The 22,971-nt window shown below is 41.0% G+C and overlaps 1 protein-coding gene across 1 annotated transcript in view; it reads left to right on the top strand.

Moving 5' to 3' along the window:
• Nucleotides 1-22,971, top strand: part of LOC127438751 (slit homolog 1 protein-like) — a 90,066-nt gene that overhangs the window by 22,235 nt on the left and 44,860 nt on the right. Inside the window, exons 5-9 of the mRNA XM_051694576.1 lie at nt 16,006-16,077; nt 16,166-16,237; nt 16,395-16,466; nt 18,339-18,502; nt 21,365-21,509. Coding sequence (XP_051550536.1) covers nt 16,006-16,077; nt 16,166-16,237; nt 16,395-16,466; nt 18,339-18,502; nt 21,365-21,509 — 525 coding nt within the window. The remainder of the gene's footprint in view (nt 1-16,005; nt 16,078-16,165; nt 16,238-16,394; nt 16,467-18,338; nt 18,503-21,364; nt 21,510-22,971) is intronic.

Here is a 22,971-nt window from a genome sequence, read left to right as displayed (position 1 = left end):
CTTGGATACCTCACCTCTCCAGGCTACCTTGAAGGACCTACCTGAGAGATAGGAATTAAACTAGTCAAGCACAGTTCCTGTGATGCCCAGAGAGGAGAGGGTAGAGAGTAAGATCTGATGGTTGACTGTGTCAAAGGCTGCAGAAAGGTCCAGCAGAATCAGGACGGATGATCTGGATTCAGCTTTCGCCCGTCTCAGCGACTCTCGGTGGAGTGTCCACTTTTGAAGCCTGACTGATTGTCATCCAGCAGCTTGTTCTGTGAGAGATAGGCAGAGATTTGATTGAAAACTGCCCTTTCAAGTGTTTTTGCCATGAATGGGATGAGAGAGACTGGTCTGTAGTGTTCTATTTGTGTGGGATTAAGTGTGGGTTTCTTCAGCAGCGGGGTTACTCGAGCCTGCTTAAATGTAGTGGGAAAAGTGCCTGTAAGTAGAGATGTGTTAATTATGTGTGTGAGTGCAGGTAGGATGGACGGAGAAATGGCCTGGAGAAGGTGAGAAGGAATGGGGTCAAGGGAACAGGTGGTGGGGTGGTTGGAGAGGAGGAGTTTAGAGACCTCAGTGTCAGTCAGATTAGAGAACATAGACAGAGGAGTTGCATACAGGAGACACATACACATATACATACATATACATATACACATACATATATATATATATATGTATGTGTATATGTATATGTATGTATGTGTATATGTATGTATATGTGTATGTGTATGTATGTGTGTGTGTATATATCTATCTATCTATCTATCTATCTATATATTATATATATATATATATATATATATATATATATATATATATATATATATGTATATATGTATATATTGTCTATTGTGTATTCTATATATACTTTTTACTTTTCAATATTTATCTATTTTTTATTCCATTTTAATTATTTTTTAAAGGTCTTGTTGCTGTTTTTGTATTGTTGTGTACTGGAAGCTCCTGTCACCAAGACAAATTCCTTGTATGTGTAAGCATACTTGGCAATAAAGCTCATTCTGATTCTGATTGGTTTCAAGTGTCGTTGCAGTGAACTACTGTTATTGCCGCCCACTGGGGGCCCCCAGCTTGGGGTCCCAGGCAATTGCCTGGCTTGCCTGTCCTGTATGTCCGCCTCTGGAAATGATCATTTGTGCTAATGGAGCGTGAAGTTGGCTATAAATTAGCGTATGTTTCTAAGTACAAACTAATGAAAAAGAAAATACTAATTACTCTTCAGAGTGTAGAAAGAAGTTCAAAATAGCTGAGCAAAGGTATACTAGGTATACTATTTAGAAGAGCTTTTAAATTTGAGAAGCACGCTGCCCTGTCAACTAACTAAACATGAATTGTGACATTAAAATGTGTTATCAATGACTACATGCATTAATATATACATACAGTAGATTATGTATCAGTTGTAATGTTTATGTTCTTCATTTATGCTGCTAATGCTAATGCTAACACACTATACGTATTCATAATATGCACTGGTGGGGTTGCTACCCGTCCAGTAAAATACGGGATCGTCCCATATTTAAAGATAAAATTATGCGATTTGTCCCGTATTTAAGCTGGTCAGATGGCGTCACGGTGAAATCGTTCCAGATTGCTAATTTAACATTGATATAAGTTGGAAAATTTGCCTACGGTGTGTAAGGGACCATCTGAAAAGTCCACACATTGTGCTAAAAATGTGCTAATATTGTGGAGGGTGTGGTAAGGGACGGTTTGAAAAGTCCACAAATTGTGCTAAAATGATATTTTTCTATATAAATGTTCAATAAGATCAAATAATGTATGAATACAATCATAAAGACAAGTACAGGTGAAGAAAAAAAATAAACAAATAAAATAAATAAAAATGAAAAAAATATGTATAAACCATCCATATACACTACCGGTAAAAAGTTTTGAAATACGTACTCATTCTTTATTATAATTTTTTTTTCACATTTTAGAATAATAGTAAAGTCATCAAAACTATGGAATAACATAAATGGAACTATGGGAATTATGTTGTGACTAAATAAAATCAAAAATAAATCAAAACTGTGTTATATTTTAGCATCTTCAAAGTAGTCACCCTTTGTCTAGAATTTGCAGTCATGTACTCTTGACATTTTCTCAACCAACTTCTTGAGGTATCACCCTGGGATGCTTTTTAAACAGTATTGAAGGAGTTCCCATCTATGTTGGGCACTTATTGGCTGCTTTTCTTTATTATTTGGTCCAAGTCATCAATTTAAAAAAAAAAAACTATGCATTTTTTACAGGATTAGGAGTACTCATAAACTACAAACATGTTTCCTTTAAGATGTTCTTGTATTCAATGCTGATAAATCCCTCTATAAATGGCTAAAGAAATTGAATATGTCCATTCACCTGATCAAAACATATTAAGAAAATTATAGAATGTTGAGATTATAGCAGATCTTTTTCTTACAATATCTAACAATAGTAACTATAGTTTCCACCAAAATGTCAAATATATTGCAGCATATAAGTACAGCATGAACAGTGCAATTACTGTAGTAAGTATGATATTTTGGTGGTAACTATGGTTACCATGGTACATTTTTGTCAAGAACTCGCCTCTTTTTTCTGAAGAATAGGTGCAATAAACCACTAACAGATCACGAGCCATTTGCACCCTACTCGGTTTAATGACAGGTCGTAAAAATAGTAAAATATGGCAAAATCATAAGAAATCGCACAGTATGAGTTGGTTCGTACAAAAAGATACGACTTATACTACCACAGAGAAAAATAAACAGTTTCCTAACTCAAACCTAAAGGTAAACCACGATTTTAATAGGAAAATCTATTTTGTTTATCACTGATGGAAGGACAGATCAGGGTTTTCAGGGAATGAGACGGAGGAAGCGTATTACAGGTTTTTGTCATCTGTATTGCATAAATATTGAATAAGTTACCAAATTTGTTCAAAGGCGTTTCCTTAAATAAAGTGTTGGATAGGAAGCTAGCTAAAATTTTGATGCCTGTTTTATATCAAAACTAAATTCAGTTTGTTGATTGTTAGTCTTTTCATATTAACATTTGTAACATCTATTTGTATTTGCATACCACTCCCCCCGACATACGGGTATAAAAGGAGCTGGTATGCAACCACTCATTCAGGTTTTATATTGAGGAGCCGAGACAAGGTCCTGGCCATTTCAGCGGGTAGTTCAGCGTTGTGGCAGGAGGGACACAATGTCTCGTTCCCTCCATCAGGCTACGGAGGTTATGCAAGTAACCAGGACGTTCCCTATCTGTCACTCACTCGACTTTGTGTCGATGTAGTGACACTAGGGGTCCCTATACCAAACGCCGCAACTGGCTGAACTGTGTTACTTGAACTGGCGGTGTGTGAAGGGCAGACCACTGTGTGCCTCGTAGCCAGCACACCAGGCCGACACGTAACCTCCCCCAACACAGTTATGAGTGTCGAACGGCCCTTTGGGGACAAGTCGACTACCCAAAAGATAGAGACGGGCTTGCCCAGTCATGGCCTCTTATCCCCTTTTTTCCCACTCCCTAAAAAAAGGGGGATTAACTGACTGATCCCACCAGGTCTAGTCAGGGGGGTGTCCCTCCCAAGGGGAAGACACCGCGGAGACCACACCCCGCCCGGGGGAGGGGGGTTTAAGTGGAAATACGTCACATGGTCTTGCCGAGCTATATTGGAAGTATGCCATGTGGGGGAGTCCCAAGGTAGGTCCTGTCCTATGGGGTGGGAGTTACTACAAGCAAGGAAGATGCAGTTTGCCAACAGGGAAACAAATTAGCGGAAGATATACATCGCATGGGGTTACCTATGGGTAACCACAACATGCGGAGCACCTACCCCAGAACAGGGCTTAGTTAGCATGTGTACTGAGCCGGCAGCGAGTCTCTCTGCAAACTCGTATTCAACTCGTCGAAATTAACCAGGGAACACAGTTTGTGAACACTATTGGGAGTTAACGGTGCACGTCTTCAGCTCAGGGGAGGTGAAAGGCGCTATGCGCAAGCGATACACCCGGCCAGCTGTCCTGGACTTACCTGCTTGTGCGTGCCACTACACGGGATGAAACCGGTTCCACCCGGAGATTGTAGAACCTCGCAAAGGTGTTGGGTGTTGCCCAGCCCGCTGCTCTGCAAATGTCTATTAGAGAGGCACCCCTGGTCAAGGCCCAGGAGGCCGCTACAACCCTGGTAGATTGGGCCCTTAGCCCTACCGGGGGCGGCACGTCCTGGGTGTGATATGCCATAGTTATGGCATCAATGAGCCAGTGGGTGATCCTCTGCTTGGAGACAGCGCTTCCTTTCCGCTGTCCATCAAAGCAGACAAAGAGCTGCTCAGAGACTCTAAAACTCTGCGTGTGATCCAAATAGTTGTGTAAATCGCGCACCAGACACAGCAACGTCAGGGCTGGGTCTGCCTCCTACTGTGGCAGCGCTTGCAGGTTCACCACCTGGTCCCTAAAAGGGGTTGTGGGAACCTTGGGCACATAGCCCGGTTGGGGTCTCAGCATCATGTGAGAGTAGCCCGGACCGAACTCCAGGCACATTTCGCTGATAGAGAACGCTTGCAGGTCTCCTACCCTCTTGATGGAAGTGAGCACAGTCAGGAGGGCAGTCTTCAAGGAGAGTGCCTTAAGCTCAGCTGACTGCAAAGGCTCAAACGAGGCTCTCTGTAGACCCTGAAGAACTACAGAGAGGTCCCATGAGGGAACAAGGCGCGGTCTGAAGGGATTCAACCTCCTGGCGCCTCTCAGGAACCTGATGATCAGGTTGTGCTTCCCTAAGGACTTACCGTCCACTGTGTCGTGGTGTGCCGCTATAGCGACTACATACACCTTCAAGGTGGAAGGGGACAGCCGCCCTTCCAACCTCTCCTGTAGGAAGGAAAGCACCAATCCGACTGCGCATCTCTGGGGGTCTTCACGTCGGGAAGAACACCACTTAGCGAACAGATGCCACTTAAAGGCATACAGGCACCTCGCAGAGGGGCCCCTAGCCTGAGTGATCGTGTCTACCACCATGGGTGGTAGACCACTTAGGTCTTCTGCGTCCCATCCAGGGGCCAGACATGGAGGTTCCAGAGGTCTGGTCGCAGGTGCCATATGGTGCCCCATCCCTGAGAAAGAAGGTTCTTCCTCAGGGAAATTTGCCGGGGGGGGGATGTTGTGAGGAGCGTGAGGTCCGAGAACCACATCTGGGTGGGCCAGTAGGGTGCTACCAGGTTGACCTGCTCCTGGTCCTCCCTGACCTTGCACAGGGTCTGTGCAAGTAGGCTTCCTGGGGAAACGCATATTTGCGGAGTCCAGGGGGCCAGCTGTGTGCCAGCGTGTCTATACTGAGAGGTGCCTCAGTCAGGGCGTACCAGAGTGGGCAGTGGGAGGATTCTTGGGAGGAGAACAGGTCTACCTGTGCCTGTCCGAATCGACTCCAGATCAGCTGGACCACCTGAGGGTGGAGTCTCCACTCTCCCTTGAGGGTAACCTGCCATGACAGTGCATCCGCTGCAGTGTTGAGGTCGGCCAGGATATGAGTGGCTCGCTGCGACTTGACTCCAGAGGAGGAGATGGCGGGCGAGTTGTGACATACAATGGGAGCGCAGACCACCTTGACTGTTGACATATGCTACCGTTGCTGCGTTGTCTGTCCGAACTAACACATGCTTGCCCTGGACCAACGGCCAGAACCTCTGCAGGGCGAGCAGAATTGCAGCAACTTGAGGCAGTTGATGTGCCAACACAGCCGCGGGCCCGTCCATAAGCCGGTGGCTGCATGCCCGTTGCAAACAGTGCCCCAGCCCATTTTGGAGGCATCTGTCATAACCACGACACACCTGGAGACCTGCTCTAGGGGAACGCCTGCCCATAGAAAAGTGAGGTTGAGACTGAGTCCAACTCCAAACTGAGAAAAGAGATGCTCTGAACCGGGAGGAGCTTGCTTTTTTCCCAGTTGATCCGAAGCCCTAGTCGGCTGAGGTGCGAGAGCACCAGGTCCCTGTGTGCACACAGCATATCCCGAGAGTGGGCTAGGATTAGCCAATCATTGAGATAGTTGAGAATGCGAATGCCCACTTCCCTTAACGGGGCAAGAGCTGCCTCTGCGACCTTCGTGAAGACGCGATGGGACAAGGACTGACCAAAAGGGAGGACCTTGTACTGATACACCCAACCCTCGAATGCAAACTGCAGGAAGGGTCTGTGTCGAGGTAGAATCGAGACGTGGAAGTACGCGTCCTTCAGGTCTACCGCCGCGAACCAAGCTTGATGCCGGAAGCTCACCAGAATGCGTTTTTGCATCAGCATTTTGAATGGGAGTCTGTGTAAATTCCGGTTCAGTACTCGCAGGTCCAAGATTGGCCACAACCCACTGCCTTTTTTCGGTACAATGAAGTAGGGTCTGTAAAACCCCTTCTTCATCTCAGCCGGAGGGACAGGCTCTATCGCTTCTTCCGTAGGAGGGTAGCGATCTCCGTGCGCAAGGTAGCAGCGTTCTCGCCCTTCACCGAGGTGAAGTGGATGCTGCTGAACCTGGGCGGATGCCTGGCGAACTGAATCGTGTAGCTGAGTCGGACGGTCCGGATCAGCCATCGCGATGGATTGGAAAGCGCAAGCCACGCATCCAAGCTCCGAGCGAGCGGGACCAAGGGGACAATCTCATCGGATGTACCGGCAGGTGGGGCCTCGCGGCGGGACGGAGCTCGAGGTGCCACGCCATGTTGTGGCTGTGCTGAGTTCAGGGACATCGAAGCATTTACCTGGCTCCTTGTGACCACCCCCAGAACAGCCTCGGATGGGGGAGGAAGAGGCCTGTCCTCGTGATCCGTGGAGACTGTCACATCGGGGGCGGATTTGTGCCACAGCTGTGCGCGCAGGGGCGGGGAAACCGCTGCTGGAGCGCCAAAACTGCAAGGATGGAAAGGTGTTCCATCCCGTGCACACCGGGTACGTGACCCAGGGAACGAGGAAACTGCTCTTTTGCTGAACTGTTGGGTACCGCAGCCACTTGGGCATGCGGCGAAATTAAATGAAAAAGCAACAATACATACACCATACAATTGAACTGCACATGAAAGTTTTCAATAGGCCCCAGTAAATAACATCATCAAATCACAAAATGAGCACGATTTGCAAAATGCACGATATGTAGTCCCGCTCCATTGATTAAATGAAGGCCATAGCTTGTCTTGGGCATGTGAAAGTCTTATGTCTGACCTTGGCATCAATTCTCAGTTTAGACGGGAAAAGCAAAGCAAAGCTCACATCCTGTGCGTGAAGTATTTTCGTACACTCTTTGAATCTCTCCCGTTTCGTTTATGTAACATTGGCAAAGTCCGGAAAAACCATAATGTTGTAATCCTCCCAGCACAAATTGCCTTTATTCCCTGCGCACGTAAAAAAAGTCTCTGTCTGCCGACCGCAAGAATCTTGCCAGAATGGATCAGGGTCTTTCACCCGCTCTGGGAAGCCGACGAAAGCTCTGTGTGTGTGCTCTATTTCCAGATGACGGCCCGCTGTATGGAACAAATTCGGAATAAGCCCGTTGTAACGTGTTTGGGTGTTCTCGTTTCAAGTTTAGATTCATGTTCATGTTTTCAGGTATTTTATTTTGAAATAAGTTCACTTCCTTGTCTAGTCATGTGATATCCTGTTTCCCTCCAGTTCATGTGTCTTGTTCTTATTGATTTATTGTCTTGTTAACTTGTTATCAGTCTCGTCTTTTCATTGGTTCATGTTTTAGTAGTCTTGTTATCTTGTTATTAGTTTAGTCTTGTTATTGGTTGTCATTGTCATGTGTTTGCCCATGTCAATGTATTTAAGCCCTCATGTTTGCTATAGTCCTTTGTTGAGTATTGTTGGTGTAATGTTGTTTTGCCAAGTCAAGTCTTTGAGGGCAACGTCATTAAAATTCACACGGTAACAAAGTCCAGAAAATTCAGAAACATAATCCTCAAGGGAACGATTCCCCTGATGTAGGCGCAAGAGTTTGTCTGCTGGGTTCATAACTGTCGGTCGAGTATTCTGTAATGTTTGCGCAGGCTGAAGACAGGATGAAGACAGGATGAAGACAAGACGATGAAGTGTAGAACCCAAGTGCAGTTTTATTTACAGTGCAATAAATCATAAAAATGTGAATCCAAAAACAAAGACTTGACAAAACAACATTACACCAACAATACCAACAAAGGACTATAGCAAACATGAGGGCTTAAATACATTGACATGGGCAACATGAACATGAATCTAAACATGAAACAAGAACACCCAAACACATCACACCCGTCCAGGAACTTGACTTTATCTTGACCTTGCTTTCCCTCTGGGATTCCAATGAAACAAACATCATAATGTCTACTTCGATTTTCCATATCCTAAATTTTTTCCCCCATCTGATCCAGTTTTGGTGGCCAGCGGGTTAGTATGCAGCTCTTCTCCGGCTGCTTCCAGAGACTCTATTTGATTTTCAGCCTCGTCCATTCATGGAATCAGGGCAGAAAGTTTCGTCTGTAAAGCTGTGGTCACTCGACATATTTCTGTGAGGACCTCCATGTCGGACGAGATTTTCTTTAGCACTGCATAAATGTTCGCAATATCTTGACCTACATCCTGATGCATGCTGTCATTCCCAACTGGACCCCCACCATCTTGCTCTTGAGAGGCGTCAGACACGTGTGAGTCTAAATGCTTTTTAGTGTCCCCACAGGCCAACGATTTCGAATTCTTCGACATCCTTCACTCCCCGCGCAGTTTAACAATCAAAACTAAATCAGTTCTCACTGAGTAATGTTGATTGAAAGGATAACTGTAGCACAGTGTAGCAAAGTGTAGCAGAGAACGCCAATAGGATGCTTCCACTCGCATAGCGTCACGTGACTCCGATTGTTAGTCTTAATGGGAATAAAATTAGGGTTAGTTAGGGTTTTCGTGAAAGCCAAGTCATACAATATATTATCATTTCGCCATCTCGTAAAAATTATTATGCCTTTTCATAAGACATGTTGGTTGCACCAGCTGCGCTTAGTTGCATGACTATGCATGACTATGCAAATATTTTCTCCCAGTTTGGAATGCCCAATTCCCACTACTTAGTAGGTCCTCGTGGTGGCACGGTTACTCACCTCAATCCGGGTGGCGGAGGAGAAGTCTCAGTTGCCTCCGCTTCTCAGAAAGTCAATCCGCGCATCTTCTCATGTGGCTCGCTGTGCATGACACCACGGAGACTCACAGCATGTGGAGGCTCATGCTAATCTCCGCGATCCACGCACAATTTACCACGCGCCCCACTGAGAGCGAGAACCCCTAATCGCAACCTCGAGGAGGTTACCCCATGTGACTCTACCCTCCCAAGCAACCGGGCCAATTTGGTTGTTTAGGAGACCTGGCTGGAGTCACTCAGCACACCCTGGATTCGAACTCTCAACTCCAAGGGTGGTAGTCAGCGTCAATACTTGCTGAGCTACCCAGGCCCCCGACTATGCAAATATTAGCACATTGGAGACAAAGTTCCATATAGATACTAAATATTAAGGTACGCCTTAGAAGAACAGTTGGGATTAAATGAAAAAGCAATTGGATCATTACTGATGATGAACCTTGAGTTCGTCGGTATGTTTTGTGTGACAGATTTCATCCCTTAAACATTTACAACAAAATGTAAATTTTTGCTCTTTCAAATTTTAAGAAAGTGGGCATTGTGTAACTGTTGTCTGACTTGTTAGCCACTGTGATTTGTACGACTCTTCTAAGACGGATTTATGCTGTTGTAAAGGGTGATCCCACAGTGACCCTACTTTTTATTAGGACATTGATATTAATATATATATATTTTTTCTGTAGAAAAATAAAAATGATTAGATGAAAATTAGATTTTTTAGACATCTTTTACTTCCTTCTCATGCCAAATCTTTTGGTTCGATCTATTTAGGACAATTTCATAGCTGTTGTGAAGCTCTGATGAAAGAGTTTTCCCAATGCTAACATTTAATATCCCTCTGTAAACAGCACGTCAAGCACAAAAAGTTAAATGTTTGAAAAAGAGGACTAACAAAAGAAAGCCAGTGTGACTAGTCAGTCTCTCAGATCCTACAATTTGTTGCTCGATCTTTCCCACTCATGCTTCTATTGTGCTGTTCTTCTTGTCCCCTTTCAAATAAAAGCTGTGGAGTGTAATATTTGCAGAGTTTGTGCAGTCTTACTATCGGCACTGTTTGCCTTCACCTCTGGGTGTTAGCCAGGTTGGGACCACAGCAAATGCAAACTGAACATCCTCGGCAAACAGCTTTGATAAAAGGGGTTTCCAGGGGAACCTTGCTCCCACATTCAGGGTGTTGGAGGCATTTTCTTCCCAGGGATTAGGAGGAGGTTGTGCTGCCTTTCCTTAAGTTTATCTAAGGATGGATATGTTTGATGTCTGCAAAGCCAAAATATGTTTATAGATCAGATGTGATACAGATTTGGCAGTAATACAAGTAAGGAATAGAAATCCTCTTTGCATAACTTGATACCTCTGCTACCTTCTTACTAGGGTTCCCAACTGTCCCATATTAGCTGTATTTTAGCTGAAATTAAGATATATTTAAGTGGCAAAACGCTTGAGGGGAAATGTTTATGAGAAAAAAAAGTCAAATTTGACAGTAGGATTATAAAGCTATACAATTAATATGAAAAGGGTTAGAGAAGGTTGGAGAAATGTTGAAGTTCAAATATAAATTTCTGACTTTAAGTCAAAGCAAAGTTTGAGATTGTTGAGATCTCTTCTGAATCCCAAGAGGAGACACATGTGAGATTACTGGAGTCTTTTCTCTGACTAAAAATGGAAGCAGGAGACTTATTTCATCTCTTTAAGAGGTCTCATTTATGATTGTTCTTTCTTATGAGAAGGATTACGGTTGCATGCTTTTAACTGAGCACAGACAGGTAGAGGAGTTATAGCACTGATAAAAGCATCTTATGCAAGTAAAGTGCCTTCCTAAGCAAACAAAACAACAACAGAAGTCAATAATAGTTCTCTGAGAGGAAATGGAACCAGCGGCCATCCCATTCCCAGATCATATAGTCCCAGCAGTAATGTAGATAACAGCATGTGGAAATTACGGTCAATGAAATTTGTTTGGTTTGGTTTGTGCTCTTGAGCAGAAATGATTTCTCACATTTTTACATGAGTGACTAATGAATTTGACAAAAAACAACTGTAAGTTTTGTCTCCACTGTATATGGATCTTTATCTGTTTGAAACACTGAGGAGAATTCAATTAGAATGAATTGTGCCCCATGATACCGCACATGCTGTTTTTTATTATGCAATAAAAAAGAAAGCTGCACAAACGCTGGTGGAAAAAAAAAATAGCTAAAAATTCTGCTGAACCGCAATTTGCACAGCACAAGCTTGCAGGTCAGATCTGAGTACTTAGTTGTTCTGCGATCTGGGGACTGTAGAGTATCACTCCACCACTGTGATCCATGCACCCAAATTGCCTCTTAAAAATGCAGAAAGTGCACTCGCTTGCATTGTGCATCTGGATAGATGCCTGGTTAACACTTTTCTCCATTATTTGATCATCATTTGATGAATTACTGCTGCCATGACAATAGAAAATGTATACAAACCTTCCAAATAAAATTCAGTTTAAAATGACACTTTCCACAGGTGCTAATGTAACACAACAGTCTGGTTCTGGAAGTAGTCTGGAAGTAAAAATATATTTTTAACGATAACTTACAAACCTTTAAAGAAAGACCTACCGTGAGATCCGAGGCTGTTCATTAATGATGTATGCTTCAGCTGAAGCCATCGGTACATGTTATTTCAACTGCATTTAAAAAAAATAAATGTTTAATTGCAGAATTACTGGTTATTGATTACAGTACCCATGATCCTATGGGGAAAATATCCACCAATTAGAGAAATGCATAGTAACAAAGTGCACCAAAAGAGTCTGCCTCCCAACACACTCAAACTACTTATATATTTGCATATCTAAATATTTTGCAATAAACTTAAAATATATTGTTTCTATGCTTAAAATCAACAACTTTAAATCAATAGTTTTATACAGAATATTTCTACTGTTTTTTTATTCAGTTATGTCTTTCACAATGCTTCATGGGATTCATGGGAAAGACGTGAAGCACACAATCTTTTACCTTTGTCTTTCTGTCTGATTTGACTTTTTTTGTGTTTTTTTTTTTTTGCTTCAAATCAAAGGTTGTATGTTGTGATTCACCTCGGAGCTGGTTGGTTTGATTCATGGCTTAGAACTCTTTAATGAAGGATTATATGAAATCCCTATGCAGAAAATGAATGGAAAAAACTTCCAGAACCAAGACAGCTGAAAAGTGAGAAGGCACTGTTGCACTCTTTAGTGCAACGCTAATAGGACTGACTTTTGTGAAAAAAGATTCTATAATGAGCCTAATGAACATAGAAAAGAGACATGGTTGCACTAATTAAATTCCATTTAAATGACAGTAACATCATTGAAATACTCACAGCACTTAAGCTGCATTCCATTCAACTCGGAAAGTTGGATTTTCCAACTTCCTACTTGGTAAATTGCAATGGAACGCCACTTGAACTTGAAATTTTTAACTCCGATTGCGTCGAGATGCAGGTGCGTGACATCACACAAACATGTCAGCACCCATCTGTGTAGTGCAAGATGAGTCATCAATATTTGTTGTTAGATTTCCCAGATGAGAGGGATTACATTTTAAATGCCTTTATCCGGTAAAAGTTAATTTTGTTGACTTTTAGGAATATACTAGCTTATAGTTGATCTCGAAGCTAACAGACATGGACAAAAAGCCACAAAACTCAAATTCTGATCTCATGGCATCTTCAAAATCACCTAGAATCCCAGATAAATTTAAGATAGACCTTTGTAACAAGGTTAAAATGGGAAAGGTGGAGGTGGGAACCGGCTGAACAGTCAAAGTAATATTTTCATTTAAATTTAAACAAAAAGACACAAAACATAAATGCACACACAGCTGCTGTGTGTAGCACTCTCTCTCTCGAACTGCCGCATCCCACTGCACTTATCCCTCTCCTCAGCTGATTAACCCAATTGGGGGCCGGGCGTGCAGAGTCACGGCCCGGCTCCACCCTCCTCCTCGTCACAACCTTTTTCTGCAATCTTTCTCTCTCTTTTTTTTTTTTTGACATTTCCTTTTTCACACTTGATGACAGATTTCTTCTTGTGTCTGGTTCATTGCACTGGTTCAGTGACCTGACCTCTATGTGAAACAGAGCAGAAAATGTAGAAATTATGTGTCATGTGTTTGAGTGTTGCTGTTACAGTAACCGTTGAAGGACAACACACACTTCAAAAATACACGTTCCACACACTGTAGGTGACCACACTGCATGCAAGAAGGGAAAATAATAACACCAAGTGCACCACCTGAGACCACTGGCCTGAGTCAAAAGACCCACTCAAGTCTCTATGGGGGTACACTTGGTCACTTCATGTGTTTTTTACTACTGATAGGATAACTATCCAATCAAAAGACCAAGTGTAAATGCCCTCCATGTTGCATTGGAGACCAACAGCCACCTCAGGAGGTGATTTGAGATGCATACTCTATAAGACTGTATAGGGTTTGCGTAAAAAAGAAATAATAACAAAATAAGAACCGGACTTAACCAGGTACTTAATCCAATAACATATCAGCCTGGTCTCATAGAATCACGTTACTATATCTACATTTTAGCAAAATGATTTTTTACGTGGCTCGTTTTATGGATTGTGGCAGTTTCTCCCCTTTTCTTCCCAATTTGGAATTCCCAGTGCGCTCTAAGTCCTCATGGTGGAGTAGTGACTCGCCTCAATCCAGGTGGCGGAGGACGAATCTCAGTTGCCTCCTCGTCTGAGACTGTCAATCCGCGCATCTTATTTGAGCTTGTTGAGCGTGTTACCGTGGAGACCTAGCGCATGTGGAGGCTTCACGCTATTCTCCACAGCATCCACGCACAACTCACCACACGCCCCACCAAGAACAAGAACCACATTATAGCGACCACGAGGAGGTTACCCCATGTGACTATACCCTCCCTAGCAACCGGGCGAATTTGGTTGCTTAGGAGACCTGACTGGAGTCACTCAGCACACCCTGGATTCGAACTTATGACTCCAGGTGTGGTAGTCAGCGTCTTTACTCACTGAGTTACCCAGGCCCCCGTGGCAGTTTCCTCTTGAAATGAACGCTAGAGGCACTACAACAACAATTACTTTTATTCACTTTCACACAAATCATGAGTAAAACAGAAGATTATGAGTTCATAAACACTTATTTTTCACCCTGTTCCTCACACAATGCTATCTTATGACATCTAAAAGTTTTACTATAGCGCATAACTCTTCTGTTGGGGTGAACGTTTAACTCACTTTTAGTGCCACACAGTGGAAATTTCACATGGGATCTGTTGCGATACATGTAATGTATCGTAGATCATTTTAAAAGGGAGCTCGTGAGCCTTGTGCATGTTACAAGTGAGTTTACCTGATTATCGTACCTGTTGAGTTCTGACTGCAGTCGCAAGAATTTTAGTTTTTTTGTTTTGTTTCATGTAAACCATGACAATCACGTTCTCTGATAAAAGGTGAGCGAGAGCAAGGGTTGAAGTTTCGTCACTCTTCTTCCTGATTGGTCCACTTCAGTTGAATCACCATATGGGTTCGTTCAACCACATAAGCTTCACAAATTCAAGCTGACAGGTCCCAAATTGTTTGGCAGGTTTAGAAATGATCGGGATGTCGTAAGCTGCTCGGCTCTGCATGTAATACTTCTCAAATAAATGAAACAGCGAATATGAGCATCAACGTTTTCAAGAGATTTAACCCAAAGGAAAAAATCGGTCGGGAGAATGCGTGACAGGCTAAAAATGCACCACGTACGCTGTCCTTAGGGATAGGGTTTTGTACAAATCCCTAATTTTAAAGGTGAAGTGAATCGTTTCTGCGCTAATAGTGTCACCAAACAGAATTGCGAAAGTAAATACATTGGTCACAATGTGTTAATGACATGCACACTAATATGCTGATAACCGAAAAATCTGCTTATTCAAAACATGAGATTTGAAATCATCGGATTATTCTCTACTTTTGACATCAATACGTAAACAGTCATCTGCAAAACACTTGTGCACATTGGATGAGTCGGTAACAACTGTGTTTACATGCAACACAGAATGAATAATAGCCAAAAATCTATGTGTGCTGATCATTTTATGCCCTAACTGTTTATGGCCTTACACACCGTTTTTGAGATTGGGCATGTAAACATGCTCAATGTTGCGGTTTCGGGCTGGTCGGGGTTCTCAAACAAGCTAAGGTGATAGCGCCAGTGCTTACACTTTGAGTGAAAATCAGTGCATAAATGGCTTATTTATGTTCTTTTCTGCATATTAAGCTGGGATACGGAAAGTGTTCTAATATTAGCAAACACCACCAATAATACAGCCACTACTTAGCATCTACTTTCGGTCTTTTACACTTTAAACACAGAAAACTAGCATTAATTAGTCAAGATCTCTGTTCGTCCTAAAAGGCCATGAAAGACTTTCATCAAACAGTTACAGTAACATGAAGCAATTGCAGGGGAACTTAACAGCAGTTTGCAATTGCAGCAAAAGGCACATGCATTAGGAAAAGGTCACCAATGGTTTTCAGATGGAGATAAAACAGATGAAATGACATTTAGGAATCCAGATGCTCTTTCATTGAATGCAAATGTCCTAACTCTGCTACAAAACAGCACCGAGCATGGCTAAAGATGCTATATAGACATATTTCTAAAAATTACCAATGCAGAGGATTCATTTGTCATTCTAAACAATCATCTTGAACATACAGGAAAGGAAAATCACAAATAAATTTTCCTCTTGTTTATACTTGTTTGTTTTTTTTTGGTTGGTTGGTGATGAAGTGCACTTTTGTTTCCCTTCTATTTGAATAGTTTGAATAATGTTGGGCCTTTACATTAATTATATTATTTTGTAAACTCTTTTTTATAGGGATTTAAGTGAAAATGTCATCCAGGTTATACCAAGGAGAGCATTTCGAGGTGCCACAGACATCAAGAACTTGTGAGTTCGACAAAACGCACACCATGGTTTGTGTGGCGATAAATGTGTGTACGGTATATTTTAATATGTGTGTTTGTGTTGATCTCAGACAGCTGGATAGGAACCACATCACATGCATTGAGGACGGAGCGTTTCGTGCCATGAGAGTTTTTGAGGTCCTGTATGTACTCGTATTTTAATAGTGTTACAGAGTAGAAGCTACAAAAGTGCTTTTATAAATATTGATGCCATTCTGCTTGTGTTTCACAGCTACTAAGACTTTATTTGGATTATATATTCTCTATAGCCTCTTATTTATCTCTTATTCTTGTCCACAGCACACTGAACAACAACAATATCAGCACCATTCCTATTTCCAGCTTCAACCACATGCCCAAATTACGTACATTGTGAGTCCAGGACTTATGCACTAATTATTACTGTTGTAATAAAATGTAATTTAAAAAAGTAATCTGATTATGTACATTTTAAAATGTAATTACATCTGCGTTTGAAGTCAGAAGTTTACATACACCTTAGCCAAATACATTTAAACTCAGACATTTATTCATAGAAAACATTCCCTGTTTTAGGTCAGTTTCTTTCATCACATTCCCAGTAGGTCAGAAGTTTACATAAAATTGGTTAGTATTTGGTAGCATTGCCTTTAAATTATTTAACTTGGGTCAAATGTTTTGGGTAGCCTTCCAAGAGCATCTCAAAATAAGTTGCTGGAACTGTGGCCCATTCCTCCCGACAGAACTGGTGTAACTGAGACAGGTTTGTAGGCCTCCTTGCTCGCACACGCTTTTCCAGTTCTGCCCACAAATTTTCTATCGGATTGAGGTCAGGGCTTTGTGATGGCCACTCCAGTACCTTGAATTTGTTGTCCTTAAGCCATTTTGCCACAACTTTGGAGGTATACTTGGGGTCATTGTCCATTTGGAAGGCCCATTTGCGACAGAGCTTTAACTTCCTGGCTGATGTCTTGAGATGTTGCTTCAATATATCCTCATAATTTTCCTTCCTCATAATGCCATCTATTTTGTGAAGTGCACCAGTCCCTCCTGCAGCAAAGCACCCCCACAACATGATGCTGCCACCCCCATGCTTCACGGTTGGGATGGTGTTCTTCAGCTTGCAAGCTTCACCCTTTTTCCTCCAAACATAACGATGGTCATTATGGCCAAACAGTTCAATTTTTGTTTGATTAGACCAGAGGACATTTCTCCAAAAAGTAAGATATTTGTCCCCTTGTGCACTTGCAAACTGTAGTCTGGCTTTTTCATGGTGGTTTTGGAGCAGAGGCTTCTTCCTTGCTGAGCAGCCTTTCAGGTTATGTCAATATAGGACTCGTTTTACTGTGGATATAGATACCTGTCTACCTGTTTCCGACAGCATCTTCACAAGGTCCTTTGCTGTTGTTCTGGGATTGATTTGCAATTTTTGCACCAAATTATGTTCATCTCTAGGAGACAGAATGCGTCAGTGGTTTGATGGCTGCGTGGTCCCATGGTGTTTATACTTGCGTACTATTATTTGTACAGATGAACGTGGTACCTTCAGGCATTTGGAAATTGCTCCCAATGATGAACCAGACTTGTGGAGGTCCACATTTTTTTTTTTCTGAGGTCTTAGCTGATTTCTTTTGATTTTCCCATGATATCAAGCAAAGAGGCACTGATTTTGAAGGTAGGCCTTAAAATACATCCACAGGTACACGTCCAATTCAGTACACTTCCTATCAGAAGCTAATTGGCTAACTGTCTAAAGGCTTGACATAATTTTCTGGAATTTTCCAAGCTGCTTTAAGGCACAGTTAACTTAGTGTATGTAAACTTCTGACCCACTGGAATTGTGATATAGTCAATTAAAAGTGAAACAATATGTCTGTAAACAATTGTTGGTAAATTACTCGTGTCATGTATGAAGTAGATGTCCTTAACGACTTGCCAAAACTATAGTTTGCTAGTATTAAATCTGTGGAGTGATTAAAAAATGAGTTCTAATGACTTCAACCTAAGTGTATGTAAACTTCTGACTTCAACTGTAATTTTTGCAATCTGATGACATAATCCAGATTACATTTAATCTGTTGCAACCCAACACTGAGTATGAGCAATAGTAATAGTGAATCTTTGCATTAGCAAACACCACTAATAATAATGTTTGATCAAATTAAGTTTTGTATGTTATTGTCACCGATAAACGACACATTTCTGTATACAGTACAGTTACCAATGTCCAGATTGAACAATCTTTCTTTTTTGGTTGTCCTCTAGTCGGCTGCATTCCAATAGTCTGCGATGTGACTGTCACCTATCATGGCTGTCTCAGTGGCTCAGACAGAGGCCTGCACTGGGTCTTTACACACAGTGCAGTTCTCCTCCTAACCTACATGGCCTCAACCTGGCTGAACTGCAGAAGAAAGAGTTCACATGCACTGGTAATTCTGGGCTCTTGGGACATGGGGTCCAATCTTAAACAAGCCTTTGATGGTTTGCTAATTTTAGCTGGTCTCCTATCATGATCAGGCTGGTCTGGTTTGCTGGTTCTAGAGGGGTTTTGACCACTTGTCAGTTGGTCAGTTTGGGCGACAAGCTTGCTGACCATCCAAACTAGATGAACACCAACTTTGTCTGGCTTTGAGACCAGCTGAAACCAGCTACCAGTTATAGCAATGTCTTCCTATTGTTCCTGTTGTAGCTGATCACGTAAACATAGTCATAAACAATGCTTTAATGCAAATAATATAGTAGAATATAATATATTTTGGTAACCCTTTACATGAATGTTCCCTTTGTTAAGGGTAATAACCCTTAATAACAATTATTCAACATTAGTAACAAATTAAAATTGACCTTAAAGTAAAGTGGACACATATGAAGAGTTTATTAAGGAGCTGCTAACATTACAAAATGTATGTTCATAAAGGGTAACGTTTTACATTAACGTTCCCTTTGTTAAGCATTTATAAAAGTGCACATTAATGACTAATAAGTCATTTACAAATGCATTATAAATAATTTGTATGCAGTTTAAACAAACAATGAATAAAAAGGCGACTTTCATGCAATACTTGCCGAGCAGTGAGATTTTTAACTTACATGTTATAAATGCTTAATTATTCATACTTTTATCAAAAACATAAAATGCCATATTCATGATTTATGTTGCAATGCAGCCAACATAGACTATTATAGAGAGATTAATAGGGACAATAGGGATAATATCATTTTGTGACAGTCTGCTATGTGTTTACATTCATGACTGTAATGTCTTGACTCACTTGTGTTGTCACTTTCCTGGTCGTGTTAATGCCAGAAGAATGGTGCTACTCCGAGTTCTGTCCCAACTTACCTAAAGTCCTCTGCAAAAACACTTTGCAGTTCTTCATGCTCTTTCACAGAATATATAATTTAATAAAGCCTGATGACATTAATCCATACTGACCTTTATGTACTTTATTTATGTATTATTAAATGCTTCGTATGTGTCCACAGTACATTAAGATACATTTTCATAGATTACTAATGTTGAATAAGTGTTATTAAGCATTTATAACATGTGATATGAAATGGCTGACTATTTGGCAGTTATGTAAGTTGCCCTCATTATTCATGTTGTTATAAACGCATATAAATGATTTATAACACATTTGTAAATGAATTATTGTCATTGTCAAACCTTTAACAAAGGAACATAACTTTAAAGTGTTACCCTTTATGTACATAGGATTGTAATGTTGTCAGCTCCTTATTACATTGTTCGTATGTGTCCACTTTTTTTTTCTCTTTGAATTTTTCTCCTTTTTCACCCAATTTGGAATGCCCAATTCCCTAATGCCCAATTCCCTATGCGCTTTTAAATCCTCATGGTCGTATAGTGATTCGCCTCAATCCGGGTGGCGGAGGACGAATCCCAGCTGCCTCTGCGTCTGAGACCGCCAACCTGCGCATCTTATCACGTGGCTTGTTAAGCACGTTGCCACGGAGACATAGTGCGTGTGGAGGCTTCAAGCCATCCACACGCACTAACTCGTGTGGATGGCTTGAAGCCAACTCACCATGCACCCCACCAAGAATGAACCACATTGTAGCAACCACGAGGATGTTACCCCATGTGACTCTACCCTCCCTAGCAACCGTGCCAATTTGGTTGCTTAGGAGACCTGGCTGGAGTCACTCAGCACGCCCTGGATTCGAACTAGCAAACTAGCGAACTAGCGAACTCCAGGGGTGGTAGCCAGCATCTTTTACCACTAAGCTACCCAGGTCCCCTTGTATGCGTCCACTTTACATTAAGATACAATTTATAGGTTTCCAGTGTTAAATAACTGTCATTAAGCATTTATAGCATGAAGTAAAATGGTTCACAATTGTGCAGGTATTGCATGAAAGTCACCCTGTTTATTCATGTTGTTATACCTGCATATAAATGATTAATTATGAACTTGTTATTAATGACCCCCTTTTATAAACCCTTTATAAAGGGTTAGGGTTAGGATATATTTCATATAGTTTGTTTGGATATTACATTGAATATGTTGTATCTTTCTATTGAATAGATAGGAAGTTGTTATAATATCAGTTTTCCCATGTAGCAAGAAATTCTATATTTTTTTACTAATATGTATGCCATATGCCATAAGTAAATTGCACTTGATTTGTTTTTAGATTAGTATGCTATGTGAATGCTTCAAAATTCCCATTTGAGGTATGACTGTGTGTAATACAGTATATGTTGTACAACAAAACGTGAAAGTTATGCTACAGACTTTATTTAAAGGTGCACTAATTTCTTGTTTATGTTGCGCTGACACCGAGCGTTGTAGATTCCGCATTATGTAAGAGCAAATATTTCCTTATCGATTAACGTCCTCAGCGTCCAGCTACAGGAGATTATTGAGATAAAGCGAGTAATATTCAGATAGTCATGTGATCTCAACATGGTGGCGTTCATGAATGTACATCCAGCACCATATGTAGAGTACAGCAGCTTTTTCTCTAAGACTGATATGACTAGAGTCTCAGGTAAGTGTATCATTTAAACAATATATTTCAATAGTGCTATTCATTTCTTTATTTTAAAAGTTTAGCAACTAGCAAAAAAGTCACAAAGTGCACCTTTAACTCATAAATCGAAAACATCTATTGTAAAATAGTGGGCTTCACTGTCAGCATTGTAGATATGCAATAGATACTGTCAGCATTGTAGATATGCAATAGATAATAAACTGATATCAAGCAAACAATAAACCAGTTGAAATATGTTTACTAATCTATTTATCGTTTGTTTGTTTTCTTAGGTATTTTTGATTCAAGTCCTCAGCCATGTGGTCTGGCTTCTGGTTCCTGTCCGCCAATGTGCACCTGCAGTAACAATATCATAGATTGTAGAGGAAAAGGTCTCACGGCCATACCAGCAAACATGCCTGAGAGTATGACTGAGATGTGAGTGTTTTGGTAACTAAGAATATTTCATATGTTTCTATACAATAATAGAGTCTAAATGTTGGCTACATTACAGATCACTACTTCACACAGTTTTGAAAGTGTTTCATGCAATTAGATTTTAGAGATTTTTTATGTTTTTTAAATGGTATTTTATAAATGGGACTACGGGTGTAACGATTCACTCATCTTACGATTTGGTTCGGTTCACGATACTGAACTCACGGTTCAGTTCGGTTCACGATTCTTTAAACTAAGCCTGAATCAAGAAAAGTTACGTTGAAATTTTTTTTTCTTTTACTTTAAAGACATGCAAAACAGTTCCTGTCTTTTAAATTGTAGCTAAAATTACTATTCTTAAAAGTGCTAAATGATTCATCAGAGATGTGCTGGGACTAAAAATCAGCCCAGAACAGGGCAATGGTGACACCAAATGGAAATAATAGCTAATAATTCTGCTTACTGAAAATACAGAATTATGTGAGATACTGTACATGTGCTAACACACTGTCACTGATTACATACATTTATAATATTTGAAATTAAAATGGTATTCTAAAATAATATTGTCTCTAATGATCTAAATATTCTTTACAATAATACATATTTAATTGAAGCGTAAGCTATAATAATAATAATTTACTGATGAAATCAAATCAGACATTGACATTAGGGTTATATTTCCCATAGCATTATTATGCATTATATTAAGCATTATATACAGCAGATTAATATGGCACTATCATTAAACCTCTGTAAACTTTAATTTTCTCTTGCGCAGTCAGAGTAGATCACTGTTGCTTGTCGAACAGACATTCGATCTCTTGCGCTGAAAAGGCATGTCTCTCTCTCGCTGCTTGTTTCAGTTTCTGCAGTTTCAGCCAAACTCATCATACAGCACCTGTGGCTGCTGTGTGCAATGAAGCGAATTCCATTTGTATGCCAGCGTTATGTAGGCTTTGGACGTTGCACAAATTGGATAGAACAGACGTTAAAATAAAAAATAAAAAGTCCCGTCTCCACAGTGCGCATTGTCACATTTTTTAACTGCGATGTATCGTGCCACAATAAACCATTACACCCCTAAATGGGATAGATAATGGAATATTACTGGCCATTCACTCTAAACCCTACACAGTAACGTTAACGTTAACCATCTACCTGAATTTTAATATCATCAGATAACACACGTGCATTCTTGAACATAAAGACCATCTGATGCCTTTAACAATTAGCCAATTGGCTCTTTTAAACTGTAAAGAGGGAGTTCTTTTCCTATAGCCAGCATATTAAGCGTGGGGTTTCTTCCATTCATGTTTCAAAATGTGGTCCTTTTCCCTCTGTTTCTGATGATACTCATATCATTTTCAAGGATCCACATTTTTCCTGAACTCGGAAGTGTTCCACGATTCGCCTGTTTTCAATTTCCGGTCTCTAGTGTTTTCACACGCATCAGCGTTTA

The sequence above is a fragment of the Myxocyprinus asiaticus genome, chromosome 50 (genome assembly GCF_019703515.2).
Source record: "Myxocyprinus asiaticus isolate MX2 ecotype Aquarium Trade chromosome 50, UBuf_Myxa_2, whole genome shotgun sequence".
Classification (NCBI taxonomy): domain Eukaryota; kingdom Metazoa; phylum Chordata; class Actinopteri; order Cypriniformes; family Catostomidae; genus Myxocyprinus; species Myxocyprinus asiaticus.
Note: the sequence above shows the minus strand (reverse complement) of the source record. Positions and strands in the feature narration are given on the sequence as shown.